Source organism: Stylophora pistillata, chromosome 12 (assembly GCF_964205215.1).
Source record: "Stylophora pistillata chromosome 12, jaStyPist1.2, whole genome shotgun sequence".
Classification (NCBI taxonomy): Eukaryota; Metazoa; Cnidaria; class Anthozoa; order Scleractinia; family Pocilloporidae; genus Stylophora; species Stylophora pistillata.
In genome coordinates this window covers 28784346-28808598 of record NC_142530.1, presented here as the reverse complement: position 1 = coordinate 28808598, position 24253 = coordinate 28784346, and the positions used below count along the sequence as shown (strand labels likewise).

At 38.6% G+C, this 24253-nt stretch overlaps 1 protein-coding gene across 3 annotated transcripts; it reads left to right on the top strand.

Annotated features, from left to right (window-relative positions):
* Positions 1-29: 29 nt before the first annotated feature.
* LOC111335694 (NACHT domain- and WD repeat-containing protein 1) lies at positions 30-19090 on the top strand. 3 transcript variants are annotated; one of them, XM_022941683.2, is made up of 25 exons: positions 30-529; positions 1008-1182; positions 2157-2450; positions 2793-2899; positions 3103-3188; positions 4213-4329; positions 4579-4694; positions 4920-5140; positions 6134-6400; positions 7639-7847; positions 8182-8324; positions 8983-9085; positions 9722-9934; positions 10866-11196; positions 11512-11814; positions 12099-12318; positions 13028-13175; positions 13518-13565; positions 13767-13938; positions 14376-14556; positions 14978-16305; positions 16592-16717; positions 16951-17108; positions 17560-17707; positions 18001-19090. In XM_022941683.2, the coding sequence occupies exons 2-25, from the start codon at positions 1010-1012 to the stop codon at positions 18153-18155; spliced, it is 5367 nt and encodes a 1788-aa protein (XP_022797418.2). In that variant the 5' UTR covers positions 30-529; positions 1008-1009; the 3' UTR covers positions 18156-19090. The 3 variants fall into 3 exon arrangements, with proteins under 3 accessions (XP_022797418.2, XP_088597455.1, XP_022797419.2); XM_022941684.2 differs by lacking the exon at positions 30-529 and adding an exon at positions 711-911; XM_088741329.1 differs by lacking the exons at positions 30-529; positions 16951-17108; positions 17560-17707; positions 18001-19090 and adding an exon at positions 707-911 and having other exon boundaries at positions 14978-16319.
* The last annotated feature ends 5163 nt before the right edge of the window (positions 19091-24253 follow it).

The following is a 24253-nucleotide window of genomic DNA, read 5'->3' as shown; positions in this document are numbered from 1 at the left end:
AAATAAACGTTTGAGGGAAATTTGCGCTCGAGTCCCGTTGATTTTCGGGATGTGCACGGGCGTGGGACATCTTTAAAGTGGGGTAGCGGTGGACAAGAGATACGTAGTACCATAATTTAATTTAGGTTGATGATGCAAATTGGCCAACGTAGAGAGATCCACTCCCCGAGAGATTATAAAGCTGATGTGTCGACTGTTTGCCCTTTGTCAGAGCGAATCTAATTAAGTTGTTTAATTTGTGACTTCCCAATCACTATCATAATTATAATTATAGTTTAGATGAGCTTCAAACCTCAGCATTAAACTATATAAGTCGAGTTTTTGATCATTTATTCTGTTTATATATTTTTAGCAACGTATCTACAAGAAACCTTAAGACTCGCCGATCTAGTAGCCACCTGCAGCTGACAAGATCAGCCAAGCTAGGAGAGTGTATCGTGCTGAAGAGGGTCTATAGATCTCAATAATCGTGTGCGGCCAGAATGAAATCCGGAAGAGCGGAAACATTCTCCTCAATTCAGGCGCTCGGGTGAGCGTTATATGCTCTGAAGTCTTTACAGTCAGGAAACCTCACAGAATATTATCACTAAGTGTGAGAATCTTGCAAATGAGGGTTAAAATCTGATATAAAGGATTTAAAAATTTGGCAAGGAGTTTGGGATAATTCGATGGTATTACACAACGACTTGTCGCAACCAAGCACCAATGTCATGCTTGACCGATGTTTACATACTGCTGTTGTTCCGGGTGCACATTTTTGTTTAACCTAAAATATTTCAGTGCTAAGGATGAAGGCTGTCTTCGACTGCCTGCTTCAACTTGTAGAGGAATCTTTCTTCAGGACGGCCGATTTTGACCTGCGGTCCAATTGGAAATTTGTGTTTGAACAGCTGAATTAGTTGAATCTGCAGGTGATGACTATATGAAAATAACTTCCTCTTTCTTACGATTTCTTCATTCTATTTACTCCTTAATCCTCATTTTGGGTCTTTTTTTTTCCAATTAAGAAATGGGGTCGGGAGCGAGTTCGAAGGGTACCCGGGCGACTGTGCACACAGCTGTGGGTGCTGTCCGATGGAAGAAGAATGCCCCTTTTTCCAAGTCTTCAGTTTCAGACGTGGCGCCAAGCGAAGAACCAACTCCTCAGACTGACAATGATAAAGATATGGAGGACGAAGGAAGGTATTGCTGAAAAAAAAAAATACTTCTACTCCACATTTATTAACTTTTGCCTCTTCATAAAATAATATCGGGGTTAGATATTGAACCCGGCAAACATGTAATTGAAATAAAGTCGTCACTCAAATTCAAATTAACCTTTTTCATCCAAGGCCAAATTGAGACGCTGAATTCGCACGACTGATGTAAATCATAACAATATAAAAACAAAATTAAAACGCAGTAAGGTACAGAAAAGATGAAGTGTTGCTAAAAAAAAGGTCAATTAAGTTGTGACAAATGTATAAAGCACAGAAACAAAGATTTAAAGTGAGTCACTTGGAATGAATAGAAATGATATCTAGACCGTCACCGAAAAATTCAAATTATTACTAACCTAGCCTGAATAATTAAACAAAGTAGTTTAATTTGTCAAGAGTCCATCACTCATGATTTTGTGTCTGAAGGGAATGACTTCAGCAAGCCCCAAGGTATTTGAAAAACATCAAAATCAAAATCAAACAAACAGCCAAACTAAGATAAAAAACATAAATGAAAAATTTATCCTTTTCTAGGAATTCTCATTAAGTCACCCTCTAACTCTCGCCCATGTTGCTAATTGTTGGCCATCATGGTAGCAAACAGAGGTTTCCACTACAGATTGTTCTTCGCAACTTTAAGATTATCTTACAGCTGTGGTTTACATGTAACAGTCCTTCATTGCAGTCTCTAACCCTTTAACTCTTGATATCTTATATCTAATTCTGCCCTCAAGCTGCTACACAATTCCTTGTAAATTATTTACAATAATTTGGTATTAGATCAAGATAACTAATTTACCCGTCTGATAAGTTTTGGTATTCTCATTATGTTTCCTGTTTGCTGCATGATTTATGAATATTACAGGGAGAATTTGAAGTTACATGTTAATCACTTCTGGGAGTTACATTGTGTAAAGGCTAAAGAAACCATGTGTTATTAATCATTCTGTATTACAGGAAATTAAAGAACAACAAGAAGTCTGTTCCTCAGACTTCTACGACCACCACGCAAGCCTCTTCAAAACAAGGAAAAGAGAAAGCAAAACTTGGTGAAACAAAAAATACTGCTCCGAAACCTGTAAAGCCAGAAAAATCTGGTGATAAAGGCAAATCAACAGTAAACAAAGTCACGAAAACTTCAGAGGCAAAGAAACCAGCCAGAAAAACTGTTGCACCAAAGAAAGCTACATGTACAATCAGTGATAATGACCAACTAAATGTTGCTAGTAAAAGTGTCCAACTTTCAACCGGGTAAGTTTGAAACACATAGTAATGTGATTCGAGTTATGTTACCCAGCTCAGTTTCAGTAATTTAGTTACATGTATTTCAAGTCCTTTTGGTCTCAAAAATCAAGTTTTGTACATAATAATGTCATGCCATTTTTGATACGTTAACAGGCCTTTGGTAAGAGGTTGTTTTGGCAGTTTAAACAGGCTTTAAAGTAACTTAATAAGTTCCTTTCATAAATATGTGAGCCTTTAAGGGGAGATTAGCATTTGTAAAGAGGTAACCAGTTTCCTTAATATATAATTAGATGAAAATTGTTCCTAAAATAATCATTATAATAGTCAATAGATGTTTTTGTTTTTTAGATCTGATTTAGGTCAAAAGGTTGAGAGAGTTTTAAAAGGTTTGATAGAAGAAAACTACCCTCTAAATTCAAGGACCATTCGCATCTTTCTGAGTTCCACATTCACTGGTAAGGAATGCCACCTTAAAGTTTGCTTAGTTGCTAAAAGGGGCGACAACTTGAAAAAAATGGAGGAGGAACATGTAAGATCCTTTCATCTAGTGTGTAGGTTATAGGTATGTTGAAGATGGTTGCAGGTCATATTTATTCTTTCTTGTGTTATAATAATTATTTGGATAAACTAGCTTTATTTTTTTCTAACTTAATTGTAGACACAGAACATGAGCGTAATGCTCTCATGGAGCATGTGTATCCAAAACTGAGACAATTTTGTCAGAAGAAAGGCTACGAATTCCAGGTAAATCTTAACTGAATAGCAATTAATGAAAGATCTTGTAATAAGTGGCTGGATTCTACAGGATCATTCACCAACCACAAAGTTATTAAGTAGAATCCAAAAATTGAGTGTTCTTTAGATCATATAGCACATTCTTTGTTGCTTATTAGAAACCAATCTGCAGATCAAGGTTTACAAATCATGAGAAATATCATGTGAGGAGTACAATGTATTAATTTACAGTAACAGGAGGTCATACTCCACATGTTGACGAAAAATAGCGTAAGCCTTCAAGTTAGAAAATTTTCAAAGAGAAATCTGTGCAGTAACTAAGAGAATTCTCTGATCTCCTGAATGTGTACTGAACAGGTTTATTAATGAAGGGATCACATGCACAAAAGGTAGATGTGATCGTCAGCACTAATTGATGTTAGGTGATTGATGTCTGTCAATATTTGGTGGATACTGAAGCTGGTTGTTACTTGATTGAAGGGTGACAGACACTTGACTAGTAGTCAGTTGATGTCTGCAAAATGTTTTTAACCATCAGTGTCAAGGCATCAAGACTGACATTGACCAATCATCATTGACTAACCATCACTGACCAACCATCACTGACCAACCATCATTGACCAACCATCACTGACCAACCATCACTGACCAACCATCATTGACCAACCATCATTGACCAACCATCATTGACCAACCATCATTGACCAACCATCATTGACCAACCATCATTGACCAACCATCATTGACCAACCATCATTGACCAACCATCATTGACCAACCATCATTGACCAACCATCATTGACCAACCATCATTGACCAACCATCATTGACCAACCATCATTGACCAACCATCATTGACCAACCATCATTGACCAACCATCAGCCAATTATCTGCAATTAGCTCTTATCTGCCACTTACAGACTATTTTGTGACGGATACATTTCACTAACAGGATAATTCTAAATATGCTGCATTACTTCCTTTTAACAAATTAAGCACTGATATTAGGATTGTTGTTTTTTTTTACTTCAGGTTGTAGACATGCGCTGGGGAGTACGAGATGATGCTACAGATACACACATGACAACTCAGCTATGTCTACGGGAAATCAAAGCTTGTCAAGAAATCTCTGTTGGACCAAATTTTGTGGTGAGTGTTTTGATTGATTGAAAACTAATTTTATTGTTTATAAAAACAACATTATACTTACATGTAGTAACTGAAGCATCATTTTATTTCCAATTAAAACTATTTACTGCCATTGTATCTATTTAATGGTGTAATTATGTAAAACCCATCTATTTTTTAAAATGCTTATAAATACATTATTTGAAGAATCTACTTTACATGTCTTGAGTTATTTCTAGTATATTTGGTTATAGACTTCTCTTTTTACAGACTTTGCTGTCAGAAAAGTATGGTTATCGCCCATTGATGCCTTCAATTACTGCTAAGGAGTTTGAGTTAATTCTCAGTAAAGCCTCTGACAATCAAATACATGAACTTCTTATCAAGTAAGAAAGCTGCATCTCCACAATCCTATCAAGATATGGTGGTTTTTTTTTTGTATTACAGCGTTTAAGATGACTGTATATTTAAAGGCCTTTTGTGAGCACAGGTGCCATTAAATACTCACGAGGCACATATTAATATGGTGACGGCCGGCTCTTATATCTTTATCTTTTGTCAAAGACATACAACTCTGATATGAACATGCAGATTTGTTTTCCTGATTGCAGGTGGTACAAGGAGGATGAAAACTGTTTTCCTGTATCATACATTCTCCAGCCTGTAACAACTTGGATACCAAACTTCCTCAATGATAGCTGTGATCTATCCCTCAGAGAACAAGCACAGAAACAATGGGAGAGTGAATATAACATGATGAGAGAATTTCTCCTACAAGCTGCAAAGGAAGTCTTAAACGAGGAAGATATCTGGCAGAAATATGTCACATCAGGTAAATTGACTCAATGCTCTTTGAATGTTGCAGCTGAATTTTAATCTCAGGTAAAAACTTCTTTCTCTTTTTGCCATGACTGCAAATTTTTACTAGCATCTTGGGACATTAATTAGATCATTCAGTGTTTTTTAAATGTTTAGTTTATTGTTAAATCAAACAACAACAAACATATGAAACATGTGTGAACTGCGGTTATGAGACGTATATGAGAACGATCCTTCGCAGTAAAGCACTATTTGAGCAATAGTGAAAATCAGACCTGAAAAAAATTTCAGGCCTGTACGGGATTCGAACCACTGACCTCTGCGATACTAGTGCAGCGCTCTACCAATTGAGCTAACAAGCCAACTGGGAGCAGGCCATCAAATTAATTCGATATAAACCCGTAGATGATAAATCAAACAACAACAAACATATGAAACATATGTGTGAACTGCGGTTATGAGACGTATATGAGAACGATCCTTCGCAGTAAAGCACTATTTGAACAATAGTGAAAATCAGACCTGAAAAAAATTTCAGGCCTGTACGGGATTCGAACCACTGACCTCTGCGATACTAGTGCAGCGCTCTACCAATTGAGCTAACAAGTGGTTCGAATCCCGTACAGGCCTGAAATTTTTTTCAGGTCTGATTTTCACTATTGCTCAAATAGTGCTTTACTGCGAAGGATCGTTCTCATATACGTCTCATAACCGCAGTTCACACATATGTTTCATATGTTTGTTGTTGTTTGATTTATCATCTACGGGTTTATATCGAATTAACTTGATGGCCTGCTCCCAGTTGGCTTGTTAGCTCAATTGGTAGAGCGCTGCACTAGTATCGCAGAGGTCAGTGGTTCGAATCCCGTACAGGCCTGAAATTTTTTTCAGGTCTGATTTTCACTATTGCTCAAATAGTGCTTTACTGCGAAGGATCGTTCTCATATACGTTAGTTTATTGTCTTTGAGACTATTTATTTTCAATATCTGTTGCATCAATTTTAAGTGTCTGAAGAAGAAATTAAACGGGGACTTTTAGAAGTTGGAAACCCAAAACGATCTTGTGTCTGGTTTCACCGTACAATCAATGGACTAGACTCTGATGCAGATAACCCAGAAGTGTTAAAATATACTGATAATTGTCCTGATGGCGTTTGTCTTGCTGATGGCACCCATCCCCAGGCTCTTCTACACAACTTGAAAAATGAAAAAATGAAGCAAGCTATGGATACTGAAAATATTTTCACCTATGATGTTACTTGGACACCAAATGGTAAAGAATAGTATTTTTATCTATTCTGCACAATGTTTTATTTAACTGATAAATGTACATAATGTGAATGGATTTATATTCAGGCTTCATTAAATGAAAAATACAATACACATAGAATTATTAAAATTCACATTTTTTGTTTGTTTGTTTCTTTATTTCTTGTTTTGGAACATTGTTAAATTGAATAAAACCTCCCTGTAATATTCACTAAATTTTCTATGCCCCAATAATGATCATAGTTACACTGTAGTTTGGTATTTGGGTAGCTGTCGTGGTTAAAGTCCCTATTCACCCTCAGAGGTTTAGATATATTTCGATTCTTTGGGTTATCAGGATTAATCTCCAAAAAGAAATTTTTTGCAATTGATTAAATATTTCCCGAGATATGCTGCCTCAAAGTTACTCTTTTGGCCACTCCCTTTTGACTTGGCTGGGAGAGAATTACTGGGCGGAGTGACGTCACAGCAAGAACAAATGTTAACTCCTATTGCTATAAATTGATGAACGAATGTTAACTTCTATTGCTATAAATTGATGAACGAATGTTAACTTCTATTGCTGTAAAATGATGTGAAAGTGCCAACTCGTTGCGTGGTTGCTGGTTGCTCAAATACACCAGATTCGTCTAAAGGCACATTCAAGTGAATGTAGGTACATTGATCGAAAGACATTCTTGCTGTGACGTCATGCGGCCTTTTAGTTACCAGTATTAACTTAGCCCGGCCAAATCAAAAGGGCGTGGCTAAAGGACAAACTTTGAGGTGGCATATCTCGGGAAATATTTAATCAATCAAAAAATCTTTTTGGAGGTTAATCGTGATAACACAAAGAATCGAAATATATATAAACCTCTGAGGGTCAATAGGGACTTTAAGGTAAGGGGAGTCTGAACCCCTTTTATTAAAGCTGTAGACCTTTGGATTATATTACTACTTGTCTGACACCAAAATCATTCTAATGCTGGAATTTTATATTGCTACTTACCTCGTTGATTCATTTTTTTAATGCTTGTTAAGAAAAGTAATTTGCTGCAAAAAGAAAGTATCTGTTGTCTGAACCAAATTTGCCCCCCTGCCTCCTCCCCACTATCAAAAATGGGGCAGCTGGCAGCTGTCCCAAATCCCAGTTTTATTGGAAAGAGCCAGGCAGCCTCTTATTCCCCTCTGTTCCACAATGGGATCTTACATGTAGTATTTCACATGACTAATAAAATCAATAACTGTTGTTTTTATCTTAAGGTATTGATCCAAGTCTTGATGAACACAAGAAATATCTTGATCAATTTTGTAAAGACTTTGAGGACAAGATAAAGGATATGATATCAGAGGGTATATCTGAGCACAAAGTGGCTGAAACAGACAATTTACTCTATTCTGAAGTGGTGCAGCACACACTCTTTTGTAAGAGGAAACTTGAAGTTGTTTATGGAAGAAAGTCAACAGTTGAGGTAAAAACATTGGGATTACTTGTCAAGAATCAATGATCTTAGGATAGAACCTTGCCAAATAAAACGTGGTTAATAAGAACTCCTTGCTAATGCAAATTACATCTGATATCCCTTAAATTTGACCCTTTGTTTCAGTCATTTACTAGCTAAAGCTTCTGTAGCATCATCATTTTCTTGTGTCACTGTCACAGTCTTCATTAGTCTCATGACCTGCACATGATTAACCTCAAAGGGTTTTAACACTTTCATGTCTCACTTAAAGCCCACCACGAAAACTTTTTTGAGGTCAATGCAGAGATAGACATGTGGTGACTTTAAATTCATTAACTCACAGGAAATTGAGGATTATGTTAGAGGCCCAAGTAGATACCCACTGGTGATTCATGGAAAGTCTGGTTGTGGCAAAACGGCTGTTATTGCCATGGCAGCCAAGTCTATAAGCGAATTGTTGGATCAGAAAGGTTGTATATGTCTCAGGTAATAAAACACTTCTTGCGTTCATATTAAATCCTTAACCCCCAAAAGTGATTAATATGGAACTTCTCCCTATAATTTATATACATTATTGTTTTTTGGTTTTACATTATTTTTACATTATTGTTTTTTTCCTATGAAATTGTGACTGGGGAATGCACACCTTCCACTTTAAAACTTATAACTTGAATTAGTATTATACTAAGATAGTGGATAGGGTTGAAGGCACGCTCTGATTGGCTACTCAAACACCAAATTTGTTATAGTCGTTACGGGAACAAATGAGTTAAAATCATCTTTTTTTGCTACATTATCTCACTTTTTATGTGAGTACTGAAACATCTATCTATCTCCACTTTGGTGAATATTTGTTACTTTTTTGGGAAAAACTTCTCATTCTGGCTTCCCCACTTTTCCTTCGCCAAATAATCAAAACTTCAGAAAAAAATTTATGGCAATCTTGACTTAATTAATGTTTTCCTGGAAGTAAATTACCGACTCAGTAATGATTGGCAAGACAATTTTTTTAATATAACTATATAATATAATTACAATACAATATAACTATTGTCATCATCGTTGTTATTGTTATAACAGTGATGCTTTACTTGTGAAACAGTTTGGGTTAAAAGGTAAAAGTTCGACAATTATCAATTCGCAGGTTTCTTGGCACAACACCCAAAAGTTCCACCATCCTCCGAGTACTGAAGTCGGTCATGCTACAGATTAAACACGTCTACAAGCTCACAACGAAAGTTCCTCGTGTGAGTATCAACCACTCCGGGGAAATACTCTGGATCCGAAGATATGTCACCCTCACTTGATGTATTCGGCGAGAAGGCCGTCATTAGAGAGATTTACCACCGCTTCACTTGAAACGGCAAACGTCAGTTTGCCTTTTCACGTTTCGCGTAAAATAGCGTGAACTTTACTGCTTTAGCTTCGCGTATTAGCTCACGTCATGGTGCATTTGAAGACGCCCTTGTATGACTTACAAGGAATAGTTTTGGTACCCTTTTTCTGGCAATTAACTTCTTTTCTGAGGGAATAAAGGGGTGAAAATCTCACGTACACTACAAACGCGAAACAGGCTACTTTCACGTAGAAACGGCAAAACGCAACCGACAAACTTATGAAAATGGAGGGGAAAACGCGATGACGTTGTCACTCTTGCTATTCACGTTTCACATAAACGCTGTGCTAAATCTCTCGAATTGAGGATCGGTCTCCTAAAATGGCTTCACCTCAAAAAATAAAATTTTAGCACCAACTTGTGAAAATTGAACCCGGAAAATGCTTTGATTGTTCCTCTCACGTTGAATCTGGTAAATTTTTAAACTAGATCCCACTGCTGATTGCAATGATTCCATTTTTATCATAATCATTTTTTTTTAACTCAGTCGTCCAAGGGAGTGTTTGATCAGTTCCCAAGTTTTTTGTCCAGTGCGACTAAAGATAATCCATTGGTAGTTATCTTGGATTCTCTGGATCAACTTTCTCCGCTGCACGGAGCTTGGAAATTAACATGGTTTCCCAGGAAGCTTCCTCTACATGTCAAATTTATCGTATCTACTCTCCCTGATCAAGAATACAAATGTTTTCCAGTTCTCAAGGTGAGCATGACTGGAAATTGAAGTATTATAAAACTATTTTAAAAGCATATCTCGAATTTATTGATAGACATTTTCAAGGAAGCTAGTACGAGTAAATCAAAAAGAGCAAGAAACCAGAATTGAGAGAGGGTTACTTATCTAAGCAATTTTTAATCGAGCATCGAAAGGAATGGGTAAGGTAACGAATCTGATCCAACCGACGCGTCGGCCGACACGTTGGCCGGACCTTATAGAAAGACTCTGCCTCGCTGGTACTTTCGCTTGGCTCCAAACTTCGACTCGTCGATCTCCACTGTTTTTCCTGTACCTCCGATCTTCATGTCAGCGTTCATAATTTCCGTCGAACATACCGTTCGTAAGTCGCTCAGCGCACGGATCACTATAGGCTTTGAAAGGCTAGTCAGTCTGGCGATGTTACTTCCGGAAGCCTTGATAGCCCACAGGAACATTAGATGAAGCCACGTACTCAGCGGGATGTTGGAACCTTCGAAAAACCAGGTTCGAAAAGCCAGGTTCGACAGCGGCTGTTTGTACAGCATCGGTGGTGTGTCGGTAGTGTGTCGGCCGACGCGTCGGTTGGATCAGATTCGTTACCTTTACCGAAAGGAATTGTTAATTGATTTGAGATAAATTCTATTTCGCTTTGCTTTGTTTCTCTCTTTGTTGGGTCGAGAAAACTCAGGTCAACCCCGAAGCCTTGAATAAGATGCTAAACTAAACCAATCGCACCTTAATCGCTCTCGTTTTTCCCGTGCTCAAAGCAGTTTACTCGATTTTACTTTGAGTTCTTGTGGGCTGTTTGTAATATATTTCTTTTGTTCTGATCGGCAATTGTGAATTGTGCGTTGTTTTCGAAATGTGCATGATTATGAGCTGTTCAATTTTCTTGAATTTCTGACTCGCTTGTTCAGTAATCAATGTTATATTTCAGGCACTCTTCAAAAATCCAAAATGTTTCGTTTCGGTCCCTGAACTGTCTTCAGACGACGTGAGTGACATATTGACCAACTGGCTGAAGTCGGAGAACAGGACCCTCCAGGACCATCAGCTGCAGGTTCTCAAAGACGCCTTCAAAATGTGTCCCCTTCCTTTGTTTCTAAAGATCTCGTATGACGAGACTCGACTTTGGAGATCATATTCCGCTGTCAGTGAAACTTGTTTAGAAACAACCATACGAAAGGCTATCGACAAGCTCTTGGAAAGAGTCGAAATTAGCCATGGCGAGGTTCTTGTGCGACGCGCGCTTGGATATCTTACAGCAGGTAACTTGAATGTTATTTCGTAGATTCGCTTGAAAATTCTCCGGCAAAGGGGTGAAATCATTGCAGGAAGTAAGGACGGGAAGAAGAAGTTTTGGCGGCAAACTGCTGACCGCAGGGAGGCATCGGTGACAGGTGCCCATAGTATGGAAAACCATACTATAGGCAACCGGCATAAAGCTTGACAAATCTTTATAGACCAAATGAGTGGACAAACATTCAAACACTACTGGCTCCTTATGTTGTGTTCTTTGGTGGAAAGTCGTGAGATATTGGTTTTGTTTTGAGCGCATTTTCATTTTCTCCCTCTATATTCAGCTTCTCTTGGTCTCGCTACAAATGAACTTGAGGATATCCTGTCTTGTGATGAAGATCTTCTTCATGACGTTTTCCAGTACTGGACCCCACCTATCAGGCGTCTCCCCCCCTTGCTGTGGGTCAGAATAAGGGCGGATCTCTCCTCTTACTTAGTGGACAGGGGGGCGGATGGAACTCAGGTTACGTGCTGGTATCACCGTCAGTTTGTTCAGGCTGCGGAAGACAGATACTTGTCAGATGCAGTGGAGAAGAAGCGTTTACACACCCATATTGCTGATTACTTCTTGGGAAGAAATTTTGTTGGTAAGTAATCATGCTAAGGGTAATGCATTTCAGGAGCAAACATTTTTCGGTGAAAATGGAGGGTCCTCTTGCCTCTAGATTCTAGCATACAAATCAAGCTTTTGAAGTTTCCACTTTTACGCCCATTAACCGATTCCAGAGTTTATTGCTCTAACCACTATCGCCCACTGCAAATCTTATAGTAAACGGAAACCAAAGGGAATTACATCAGGTACCGTTAAAACAGCACCTTTTGTGTGGTAACTCCACGGTTTCTCGTCAAGAAACATTCTTTTTGTTTACAGAGGAAGATACCAAAGAAATGACCGTAATTAACGGCAAGCAAGTGCGTTTGGCGAGTATTTCAGGACAGCCCCTGTTATTGTCCAAAGGTCGATACAATTTAAGAAAACTTCACGAACTTCCCATCCAACTGATTCGCAGCCAGAGATGGGGCGAGTTAAAAAGTGAAGTTCTCTGTAACTTTGAGTGGCTAAGTACCAAGATAGAGGTGCGTACATTGAGGTAAGAATGTAGATGTGAAGAAGTCTTTAATTTTGCTCTAGCCAGCGGGCATACACTCATTATCAGCGCTGCACTTAGCGCGTGTCTCCGCCGGCGGGAAAGTTTGGGACGATTGGAAGAGTAACTTGCCAGAGGTCTGGCGCTCAAAATTATTGGTCCTAGATCCCTTGACGACTAATTCACGGTTCACGTTCCTCAGTCAAGACCCCATACTTTCCCGCTGGCGAAGAAACGCACGTAATAATAATGAACGTCTAAATATATAGAAATATTTAGCACCGCGTTTACGTGAAACGGCAAACGACAGCTTGCTCTTTCACGTTTCACGTGAAATAGCGCGAATCTTGCTGCTTTAGCTTCCCGTAAGCTCCACGTCATGGTGGATTTAAAGGCGCCCTCGTATGCCTTTCAAGGAATAGTTTTGGTGCCCTTTTTCCGGCAATTAACTTCTACTATGTGAGAGAAAAGTGAAGAAAATCTCACATGTACGGCGAACGCGAAACAGGTTACTTTCACATAGAAACGGCAAAGCGTAACCGGCAAACGTAAAAATGGCGGGAAAATCTAGGTCACGTGTGTTTACTCTTGCTGTTCACGTTTGCAAGCTTAGTTTGTTCGATAGAATAAATTCGAATCTCACAATCACAACTGCCGTCTTTTTTTTTTTACAAGTAATACTTTAATTATTATATGTTGTTCAAATCTACAGATCAGTGCTGGATAATTTCCGTTCCGCTATGAACGCCGTCAATGATTCAGACATTGCCGCTGTTGCAGAAACTCTCCAACTCGCACAAGACGCTATTTTGAGCGACCCCAACCAACTGGCAGCGCAGTTTGTAGGCAGGCTTTATGAGGTAAGCTATTAAGGGTCCTGTTTGCAGTCGAAATGTTTATTTCGTCTTTCGTTTGCAGTACCAAAGGGTATCTTTATATCCGAACGTATACCTCTATAATTCACAACGTTTTACACACTGATCGAACGATTTTGTATTTACATTTTACAAAAAAGAGCCTAAAAATCTTTTTTCATTCACATTACAGGGTAGTGTTGTCCTATGTTTTAGCTTTAATAGGTCTTTTTGATTGTAAAGCTTTTATGCATCCCTTTGTTTTCGTTTCGTTTGTTCGGTTTAGTAGAGTTGGTCTCTGAAAGCTTCTTAACTGTTTTGTACTTTATTTTTTCGTTGTTTTTGCAGTGTAAAGTACAGGATCCATTTCATGTAGTTCCAACCAATCTATCCCCGGTAAGTCTACCACTCTATGCAAATCAGTACCTTCATTGTAAGGTCATACGTTTTCCGTGCATGCCATTGGTTACATGTCTTCCCGTGCATGTCACCGGTTAGATGTTTTCCCACGCATGTTATCGATTAGATGTTTCCCGCGCATGTCGCTGGTTACATGTTTTCCCGCGTTCATAATGGCTCACACGTTATCATCATCAGGTCCTAGCTAAACTAGTCAAGGATTCTCGCAACCCTCCAGAGCCGGCGCTCATTCCGTCCAGAGGTTTCCTTACCCCTCCAGGTGGACAGTTGGTTCACACACTCGTAGTTAACTCCGCCAGTGTGGTGTATGGACTGGCAGCAACAAGCAACGGAAAATTCGTTGTTACAGGTATTTGCTTTCCTTGCTCGCTAACCAATTTTTTTTTGTTTTCAAATTTTCTTGGGTAATTTCAGGCTTAGTTTGAAAGATCAGTTCCTTTTATATATGTATGCAATTTTCTTTGCGGCCGATTTAGTTACACTAATCGGACTTCTGTAGTTCTTCTTTGACGATTTCGTCCCGTTTGAAAGTGTCTCAGGTACTACAATATTATCCATGCATCCCAAAAATTCAGGGGAGAATGCTTGTTAATTTAACGCGATTCTTTCTAAATTTCTATTAAAATACGAGAGTTCGGTTTTTTCCTTATCAAATATAACTTCGGTTTCTCTATTCAAGCCTGGTTAGTTTTTACACGTGAAGTAAAAACCTACTTTTTATACCAATCGGTTATTTTTGAAACCTGCAAACAAGATCCCAGCTCATTGTTCATTGTTTCGGTGTAGGCTCACAAGAGGGAGTCGTCAAAGTCTGGGACAATAGCGACGGCTCGTTGGTCCTGACTGTGCCGGAGGCTGGGGAGGAAATTGGTACGATCGCGTGTGGGTGTGATGATGACGTCATCATTGTGTCCTCCAAAACTGGAATTAGTTTGATCTCGTTTGAAACTGGTGAAATACTTCAAAGGTAATGGTTACTTGGATCAGTTATGTTTTTGCCATGTTAATGTTTTTGCCAGCGATGTTCTCAGTTTTTAAAAAGTCTTTTGTGATTCTTGAGTAGATTAGTTTTACATTAATTTGCTCTATGATTTGGCACCACCCTTTAGACCAATCAGCGGATTCAGAGGTCAAACCCTTGACCTCCGTTACCAGATCACTTTCGTTTATCCCCGCTTCTTTCACTGTTCGAGTTTTTACTCTGAATGGTCTTGGCTCTTTGTGATATGATCTTTTGTTCTAATGACATTAATCAACGCCTTACCCACTGCAACAAGTCGCAACTTATTGACACTCTTTTTCGATCGAAGATTCAGTACCTTGTGATTTTCACAGGTCTCTGGTAATAATGTAGATTTGTTTCTTTCTGATATGAATTTGAATAATAGAGTGGAAATCAAGTTCTTTGAGGGCTGTCCTCCGTTTACACTAGCCGGCGAAAAGGGATCCAAAGTAGTCTTCCTCAAAGAAAAAGGCTTACATGTTATTTCTGCTTCTGGAAAGTTTTTGCACCAATTTTCAGGCATCAATCCAGTCGGTGGCGCAGGTCAGAACAGTTTACTAACCTCTTGGAACGACACCGTACTATGCAACTCAAAAGAAGATGAAAACTCTTTGAAGGTGATCGACACGTCTGACTACAAAATTCTTCATGCGATCAAGGTTTTTACTGAGAAGGACGAAGAAGAATTCCTTCATCTTACCCAAGTAACAATGAAATCTGAAAGCGAAGTTCTTGTTGCCAAGAAAATGAAGATAGATTTGTACTCGGTCGACAGTGGTGAGCATTTGCGGACATACAAATGCAAAGTAGACGATTGGATTCGAAACTTGTCCCTGGATCCCGACGAGGGCATGCTTATGTTTCCCAAAGAAAATAAAGTCGCCCTCCTCGATCTCGAAAGCGGTGAAAGAAAAGATGTCCTACCACACCCTAATTTTGTGTCGAGGGTTTTTGCTGTCGGCTCCGACGTTATTTTAACATCGGGCGGCGACAATGTCGTTCGAGTATGGGACTTAACTCGTGAAGATGTTCATCGACAAGTACAAAAACCCGAAACAGTATTAAACATTTATTCTATTCCTGGCGATCCTCGACACTTGGTAACACTGGGGCGATTAGGGATTGACAATTACTGTGTGACTATATGGGATTTGGCGACCATGTTACCACTGCGCAAAATTACTGGCATAACAACAAGTTACCTTCAGATCATCAATGACAGAAGAGCTGCTATTCGCGTTAAAGAAAACGTAGCGATTGTGGACTTACACACGTGGAAGGTTGTCAACGTCCTCAAAGGAAAAATCCCTCCCTATGATCTGCTCGGTGTGGACGATATTTGTGTTGTGAACGATAACACTGAAATACTTACCTACTCGCATGATCGCAAGAATTTGATGCTGTACGACATCGAAACGGGAGACCAAGTGGCCATGTTAAAATCAGGCCAGCCTCAGCAAGATATCCGTTCATTTCTGGTGAACTCAGAAGGAACAATCGTCGCATGGAATGAAGCCAAGCCGACCGACCAAGTGCACGTGTGGGACCTGGAGACTAGAGAGCAAATTTTTATAATCAAGAGGGAGGGGTGTGAGAGACAATCAATGACACACGCAGGGTTTACGCCGGACGGCGACTATTTCGTGTCCAGTACGAAGGAAGGGAAAAAAGGGAGCCCTGTCAAGTTTTTAGCGGTGTGGGATATGAGGAAAAGTTAGTATGACTAGGTATTTTTCTTCTCGCGATAATTCTGCCATATTTGTTAGTAAACTGAGATCTAGGAAACTACTTACTCAGAGTGTTCGTCCTTGCTGGACGTTTGAAATGGTGTTTACAGTTGTACGAAAATGTACTTTGGAAAAATGCTGGTTTCTGCTGGTTTCTCTGAACTCCAAGACTCATTAGGCTTGTTCTCCTAAACCGCGCTACTATATAACAACACAAAGATCATTTCAAGGAATGTGTATGTCAATCATAACAGTGTGTTTTAAAATTTCAGAGGAATTGTTGCACGATTTGCGGTACTCAAATGATACAGACACAATCTCTGTGACAATTTTGGACAACACCCGGGCGATTACAGCACATAAAGACTTGAACATAGTTTGTTGGGACATCGAGGAAGGTAAGCTCTCCTGTCATGGGGTATGAATTCGAGCATCCAAAAGTATTTCCGTAGTTAGTCCATTGGCGTCCCAGCACGGCTAAACCTGGACCCTGTTGTAAGCTGCGACATCACTAAAGCTGACTCTTTCCTGACTTACGCGTTCGGTGTTTCCTAAATTGATATCGTATCTTTAAAAACCTACCAAGTATTTCTATATTAAATGAGTTTTTGCCTGTTTTCTCGCAATCTAGGGACCCCTATTCATATTCTTCCCAGCAACCATTTCAGTAATTTACGAATCAACATCATAGCTTCCAAAGGAGACGTCGTGGTTTCTTATGACGAAAAGACGCTGATCATGTGGGACATGAGAGCGGGCGCACAGAAGGCGACATTCACTGCAGATAAGGTAAGACGAGCTCTCACTTAGGTGCAAAAATCGCTGTCCCCAGTCTTTAAAAATATCAACGACGTAAGTGCTTGAGAGATGCGCACAGGGACAGATGGGAGAAACGAAGATTCTACAGTCTTTCTCTCTTCTTCCTTCCCATCATCCCCTCCGTCGTGGGTATTTCGAGTCACGAGTGACCCCGCGGGAAAAGGATGAGAAGACTGGGAACAAGTCAGAAGGAGCTATACTGTTTTGCTTCTTACGTATGTAGGGGCAAGTTAAGTCTTATAGCGAGGACTGCATTGCTTTTTTTTTTTAGCTCAAATTTGAGGTCAGTTAAATACTTTGCCTGTTGTGAGTCGATTTCTGAGCTGAATTCCTTAGAAAACCCTTTGCGAGGTGTCGAAAGGCCCGAAAACGCTCTTAATTTTTAATCATATGAATTATTCCTTTTTCTCACTTTTTGCAGGTGACAGCAATTCATCCCGTGGGGGAGGGTCAGTGTATTGCGCTCGGCTATGAAAGCGTATTACCATTAGTACTTCTTACTCTCCAGGGAGGGGACGTGAAGCCCTACGAATTCCCCACGGAGGGTACCAAGGCCATCGCTGGAACAGGTGCGGTACAAAAGCATGTAACAAAACCAATAAAGTTACTTTGAAATTTTCACCTGTCATGTGTTACTTTTAAATTTTAGATTTTTGTTGCACGACGCACGACCATGGCGTGATGCGCATCCCCTTTGCGCAGTGGCAATGACAGGCACCGACCTTAATAGACCTTTTTAGCTAGTTACGTAAATGCGAGATTTACATGCAGCCCTTATAAGGTCCCTTTCGGACTTTTAAATGTGTTTTAGTCGAGTTATTTTAAGGACATACTCCACCTGATCATATGTTGAATTTCCTAGACATGCAGATTGAGTTCGAAGGCATCAAAGGCGAAATTGTCGAAGAAGAAGAAGATACGAAAGTAAGCGACGGCGAAAACGAGACAGTTAAGCAAAGAGAGAAGAAGGAGGAACACGGGTCAGATTGCGTGACTGATCGGCTAATCGAGAATTGACAATAAACAACAGAAAGCGCCAAGGAGGAATTGCATGAAATGTTGAAAAGACAGATTACAAATGGACAGACGTGGAAGAAATGATTATCGCACTAAATGAACCTAAAACATAGTAATTGAAGAGATTAAGAACTACCTTCAGATTGATAACTTGCAAAAAAGGAGGGCCGTGGGTTTGTCAGTGATTTTAACGTTACTCTCTTAAAATAGTTTGGATATATCAACAAAGTTGAAATGGTAATTTGGCCACCGTAACGATTACAAAAGCTGACGTTTCGAGCGTTAGCCCTTCGTCGGAGCGAATAGAGGAATTGTGGGTTGTGTATGCTTTTAAAGGCAGAAAATGGAGCTACGTTATTGTTGGGAACATGGCAACGAGAAAAACACTATCAGCCTTTATTCTCTTAAAATAGGGTTACTTAAAACTATAAGACTTAGATAAGGAGTTTTTTTCTTAATTTCCTTCTGTTGATGTCTTATCGACAATGATAGAGGATCGGCGTCGTCTTCGGTGTTGAAAGATCTGATGATTCTCACCATTTGGTCGTTGTGGTTTCTCTAGTTAATAAAAATAGAGACCTTTTAGTTAACCTCCCGCAAAGGAGGGTAGTAGAAGATATTAGGGCCAAGAGAGGATCTCCTCTCTTGTTAAGGAGCGGGAAAACTAATGCAAAGAAATAATTGAGAATAGTTCACAAATTTTAGCAATTTTAGGGTCAATTTATTTAAATTGATATATTGTTTGATAAGATCGTTGCCCGAATGAATTCTAATTTATTGAGTATTTAGAACAAGTTCCATTTTGTAAGTGAATGTGTGAATGGTTTCGTTCCAAGCGAAAGTGACTGTGGAATTGTTTCTAATTATAAGTTGAGTTTATTTTGTTGTACCAGAATATTTATAATTGAACTAAACGAAAAGTCGATTTCTTTTCAGTACAGTGTTTGCTTCTCTTTCTCTAATTGCTTCAGGCCAGATTTTTAAAAGAACTCTCTTTTATTCAGATCCAGTCGGTAAATATCTTGTCTTCTCGATGCTTATTGGTTAGGACAGTAGGCAAGAAGTCGCTGCGACAATTAGCTTCACGTACACGGCGATTTGCCTTAACATCTTTGCACTGATTTTTGTCAACCCAGCGGCGATCGAATTCAGACCAGTATTTTTTTGTACACTAAAAATGAGTCGCCGCGACTTGCAATTGTCTTTAGTCACATAAAGCAATTTTTCGCAGAGACTTTTTTCAGTGAATTTACTCCTTGCAAGTGCCTGCATTGTCAGTTTCACCTACAATGTCTTAAAGACTTATTTGTGGTAGGAATTCGAGACGCAAATTCGCAATATTCCTATTGTTGAGCCACTGTACCAAGCAGGATAAATCGTCCACTGGGAAGGGAAGTTTCCAAAAGGGCACTCAAAACAACGAATTTGAAGACGCTGTTCTGAGTTTTATTCTGGAACGAAAACACTCTGAACCGAAGCTTCAGTAAACACTACTCTCGTATTCGGCGGAATACCTATAATGCGCAAGTTCATGGGTTCGAACATTCTCGTACCCAGGGCCTCTTGTCTACATTCAAGTTACCAAAAGAACGAGAACTCTGGGAACGATAATGTTATGCGAACGGTGAACATTGCAATCGCTTTCCGGTGCGAATGAAAAATTAAATATGAAAGCACCGTCTTAAATTTAATTGTATCTGTTGTGGCTTTTTCTCTTTATCTAGATGCAACTCTTTCAGTTTCACCAGAAGCTAAGGTCTTAAGCTTCTGGTTTCACTCGTAAGGAAGAATCCTTAATAGCCAACTACTTCCGGGGATATTTTTTCGTGCACCAACGTCACCACCATATATTAACTGTCTTAACAGAAGATAATTTTTACCAAGTTGGAAAAATCTCCCCCTTGTCTATATTTCTTCATATCAACCAACCCGAAAGTCCAGTCTGTGCAAGTGAGACCAATAAAAGTTTCATCTCCGCTTTTCTCCTGTGAACTTTTTTTCACCCTGAAATAAAATGAACCTCCTCCTCCCTTTAGTCTCTTCTTGTCTTTCTTTTTTAGTTTTTCCATTTGAAAACTGTTAATTATTGGTTTCCTTTTGGTCGCGACAATTTTTGTTGATGGAAACGGAAAATCAGTAATTCATGATGTATATAAATCATTGAGCAATCTCATCCTTTGATTTAAAATCCTCATCCGTACGCAGGAAAATAAAGAACACAAACTCACATATATTCAAAAAGAAAACAAACCTTTTCCATTTTCCTCTGGGAGGAAAAAAGCCTCCGGGGCTTTATTGGTATTACTTTACAACCAAGGTATCAAGGTGTTTGTGAAAGCGTTAGCTGAACAGACCCGCTGGAGTCGTTCTACGATCAATAATCCTCTTTGTGAAGCGCAACTCTATTTCTAGCGCAAATTGGTAACCATTAAGCCAAGTTCCGATCGATAATTCCAAATTTGCATCTGATGGTTTATTTTTCGGTAAAGTCGACTACATCGAGAAAGTTCAATTTGTCCATCTTTCAGATCTGCTTTAGTATCATTTTAGGATTTTGGTTTAATTCATATGAAGAAAATATATCAAAACTGCGCTAGTTGCGAACTTGGAAATAAGGTCATTCTTCAAAAAAAAGTAAATACTTAAAATGTTGTGATTTCTTTTAATTGGTTTCTCTTTTAAATGGATTTCACTTGCATCATTATTCCTATTCAATTCAAATTGGAAAGTTAAAACGCCTCGAGACATTTAACGTACAGACAAAACATTTTGCCCTACGAAGGAAAGGCTCCTAAAGTAATTCTTTTGTTAGAAAAGAAATAAAAAACTAGGGAAAAGGGCAAAAAGCAGAAGTAAGTTTATTTAGTTTTATCTCTAGTTACTCAGACCAACACACGCTGTTCTCTTGCGTTCGTTTCTCGTGTCTATGCCGAGCGCTCCACCAGTCCACTTTTCAGAATATACTTTTAAATTTGAGATGTTAACTTGAGTTTCTTATTAAAAGTGCTGACGGGCTCAAATGAAAAAGGTTACAGGCTATGTAAATTTCACCCTTTAAAAAATTTAAGGTGGCACTACCATGACTATTAAAGACCTCTCGACTTCCAGTTTGCGCCTCGGTTTTCGTTTTTCATCTTAATAAGGGTTTCAAACAAGAAATAAACGACAAAAAATTCCTGAAAAACTTCAAATACAAGGAGAATGACCTCGCGAGTACGCGAGTGTCTGGTTAAGGACTTTCAAAAATTGCGAGAGTGTGCGAGGTGAGGGTCTATTTTTAAGCATTCACCCCCACGCCTCAACCACGCGACAAAGCCGCTTTTATTGGTTGTGGTCATGATGGCATCCCTACAAGATGTCTATCTGACATTGCGTCGGAAACCCTCGTTAATATCCGAGGAATGTCGGTAATGCTTCTAATCCGGAACTCGTGCAGTTTTCATCATTTGAATCGATCAAAGATTGAGTGACCCAAAATTTTGAATGTCGAAGAGTTGACAGATATTTTGCTCTTTTCCCTTTCGTTCCCGTTCTTCTGTTTGAGTTTTCTTAGAAGTCACTATGATCTTTCACGCCCAGAAAACCGAACAGAGGAACGAACCACAAATAAGGCGCGTTACATTCTCAAAGAAAAAACATGAAAAGGAAAAACAAGAACAAAAACAAAACTACAGACAGACAGAGAGTGTTAGACATTGTAATCTGCAGGGAATCGTTTCAACAGGCATGTCGTTGACTCGGAATAATAATAGAGACTGCAACTTGATTGAATCTGGTAAACGCAGCCTTCACTGATAGATTTCGCCTTTTGGAATCTACGTTTGGTCTTCATGGGTCGATGGAAGTAACATTAGTTACGATAAGGTTAGCCTCCACTCGACTGCTTTTTCTCCAGTTTTCCGGCTTTTGGAGCGTTAATTTCCCGCATCACACAGTCTAAGCCATACAGCATTCAAACTAATTTTGTTTATCCGCTTTTCCGGTTTCTGTATCACTCTGCCTTTCTTGCAGAATTATAACAATAATATACTTTCACCTGCAAAAAATTTGATCAGCAGAACTTTTCTTTTTATGTCTGTTGTCAGAAACTTCAAGGTTATGCACCAAAACATAATGTGAAATGATTATGTATATAATTAGATGTTTAGTGAATGCATAGATTGAAATGATTTTAGCTGGACGCTGTTTTAAATTCATACACCAGGAACCAGATTTGACAAACGTTTTTTGGATGGGTGTGGTCGAGTTAGGAAAGGAGCTCTAATTAATTGCCTACGAAATATTTCGAACTTGACTCTTCCAGAAACTAAGCAGATTGATAAAAATTTACTGACTGCATAAGCTTATTCAAAAATGTAGATTTTTCAGCGCTTCTCTGATGGGTGATAGTCAATAATGTCGGATAAAAATGGCAACAGCTAGTTTAAAAGATGAGATTGATCGCAGCTGTTTTGCAACGAACCCACAATAACAACCTGGATTTAATTTCAGGTTTGATTACAACGTGTTTTGATCAGCGAAAGAAAATCCCAAATAATCTTCTTTACCTCTTTATTAGCCGGGTTAACAAATGGTAAAAAAAAAAAAAACTTGTAATTTACAATTGCAACTCCGAGCTATGGCGACTCTTTCTCCATTGATTTACTGTTAAACGGTAAAACTTTATCTCATTAGCGGTACAATCATTAAAGATAGTGGTGATTTTTTTTAGAGATGATTCACGTTTTGTATTTATGTATATGAATTATTGCTTTACTTATTGATGTCCATGGTTAAAATAGTTTCCCTAACAAATTTAGCTTCGTTTATCAGCGGTACTCTTTTTCTATCAGGATTAACCTTAATCTCCAATGCATGTTTGAAAGAATCTTATCTTTGTTACTTTTCTTAAAATCATGAAGGTTTTCTCAAGTCTAGCTACATGCGGATTTCTCTTTGTTTTAGATCATGGAATAATTCCCTGAGTAAGGTAGTTTGAACAGTTTTCATCATTGACTCCATCTATAGTGAATTCAATACTTTTTTGTCCTGAAATCTGCCATCAGTCTTTTCAGTTTCAAATAACACCCACCGTGGTTTATTTCCGTTTTATTATAATAAAAACCATGGTAATTACAGTTTTCCACTAATTTGGAAAAAGAAACCCATTCAAACAAATGATTGACATTTTTAAATTGGTCCGTTTGCAAAAGACAAATTGTTGATGAGCTTCTAAACTGAGTTTCAATATTTGTGGAGCTGAAAATGATTTTTTTAATTACAAAATTTATCAAATTCATCGGCGACTTTGTCGTTTGGGTTATCGCTTCACTTTTCTTAAGTAAAGTTGCCTTGATAATTTGGCTTTTTAACCTTTATAATTTACGTATTCATCGATAAAAAACGTCGATAAAGGATTTTTAAGGGGCGGCCTGTTTGTTGGTGAATTAAAGAAAAGAAAAATTGCTGAAAAGCCTTATCGGCTTTCTGTAGCAAGTTTACCTACAGTGGTAGAGATGGTTTCAATTATTTTATCATACATTTATACATGAACAAGTATAGCGAAAGAGTCAATTATTTGAATGAAAAAGTACATCATGATATGAGGAAAATATGAGTTCATATGTTTAAAGAGCGAGTGGTATCGACCATTCTTTTTACCTTTGATTTTTACCGATATAATCATACAGACAAAGAGTCTTGAAGTTAAAATGCCCTGTTCAATGAAGGAAGTTTGCGAGACATTAAGCCATCAGTAGGAGCTGTGGAACCATCTGAAAGCCCCCTAAGTTACATTACCATAACACAACAACACACCGCAGACTACTGGCTAAAGATGAAAAACAGGAACACGGCATTTCTGTTCATTATAGTCAAGAGGATTTTACTTTCCTGTTGTTCTGTAATCCTTAGATAAACACTTGTGCACATTCCGAGAACAACTCTAAAATGGGGCCTGGAATAAAAGCGAGTTTGAATTTCTTGTAAGAATTATCGGACAACTCTACTGTTTTAGGCAATTATATATTAATTTCTGATTACTATGGGGCGAAATTAACGAAGATGTAAAAGTCTGTTGTAGAAAGTCAGTGATGCGATTGGTTGATTCACTGTGGAAT

Bases quoted from the DNA above. Each gene is read 5' to 3' on its own strand.
- LOC111335694 (XM_022941683.2), top strand. From the start codon at position 1,010: ATGGGGTCGGGAGCGAGTTCGAAGGGTACCCGGGCGACTGTGCACACA. The intron at 3,189-4,212 runs GTAAATCTTAAC...TTTTTACTTCAG, and splicing joins AGAAAGGCTACGAATTCCAG to GTTGTAGACATGCGCTGGGG. The intron at 9,086-9,721 runs GTGAGTATCAAC...TTTTTAACTCAG, and splicing joins TCACAACGAAAGTTCCTCGT to TCGTCCAAGGGAGTGTTTGA.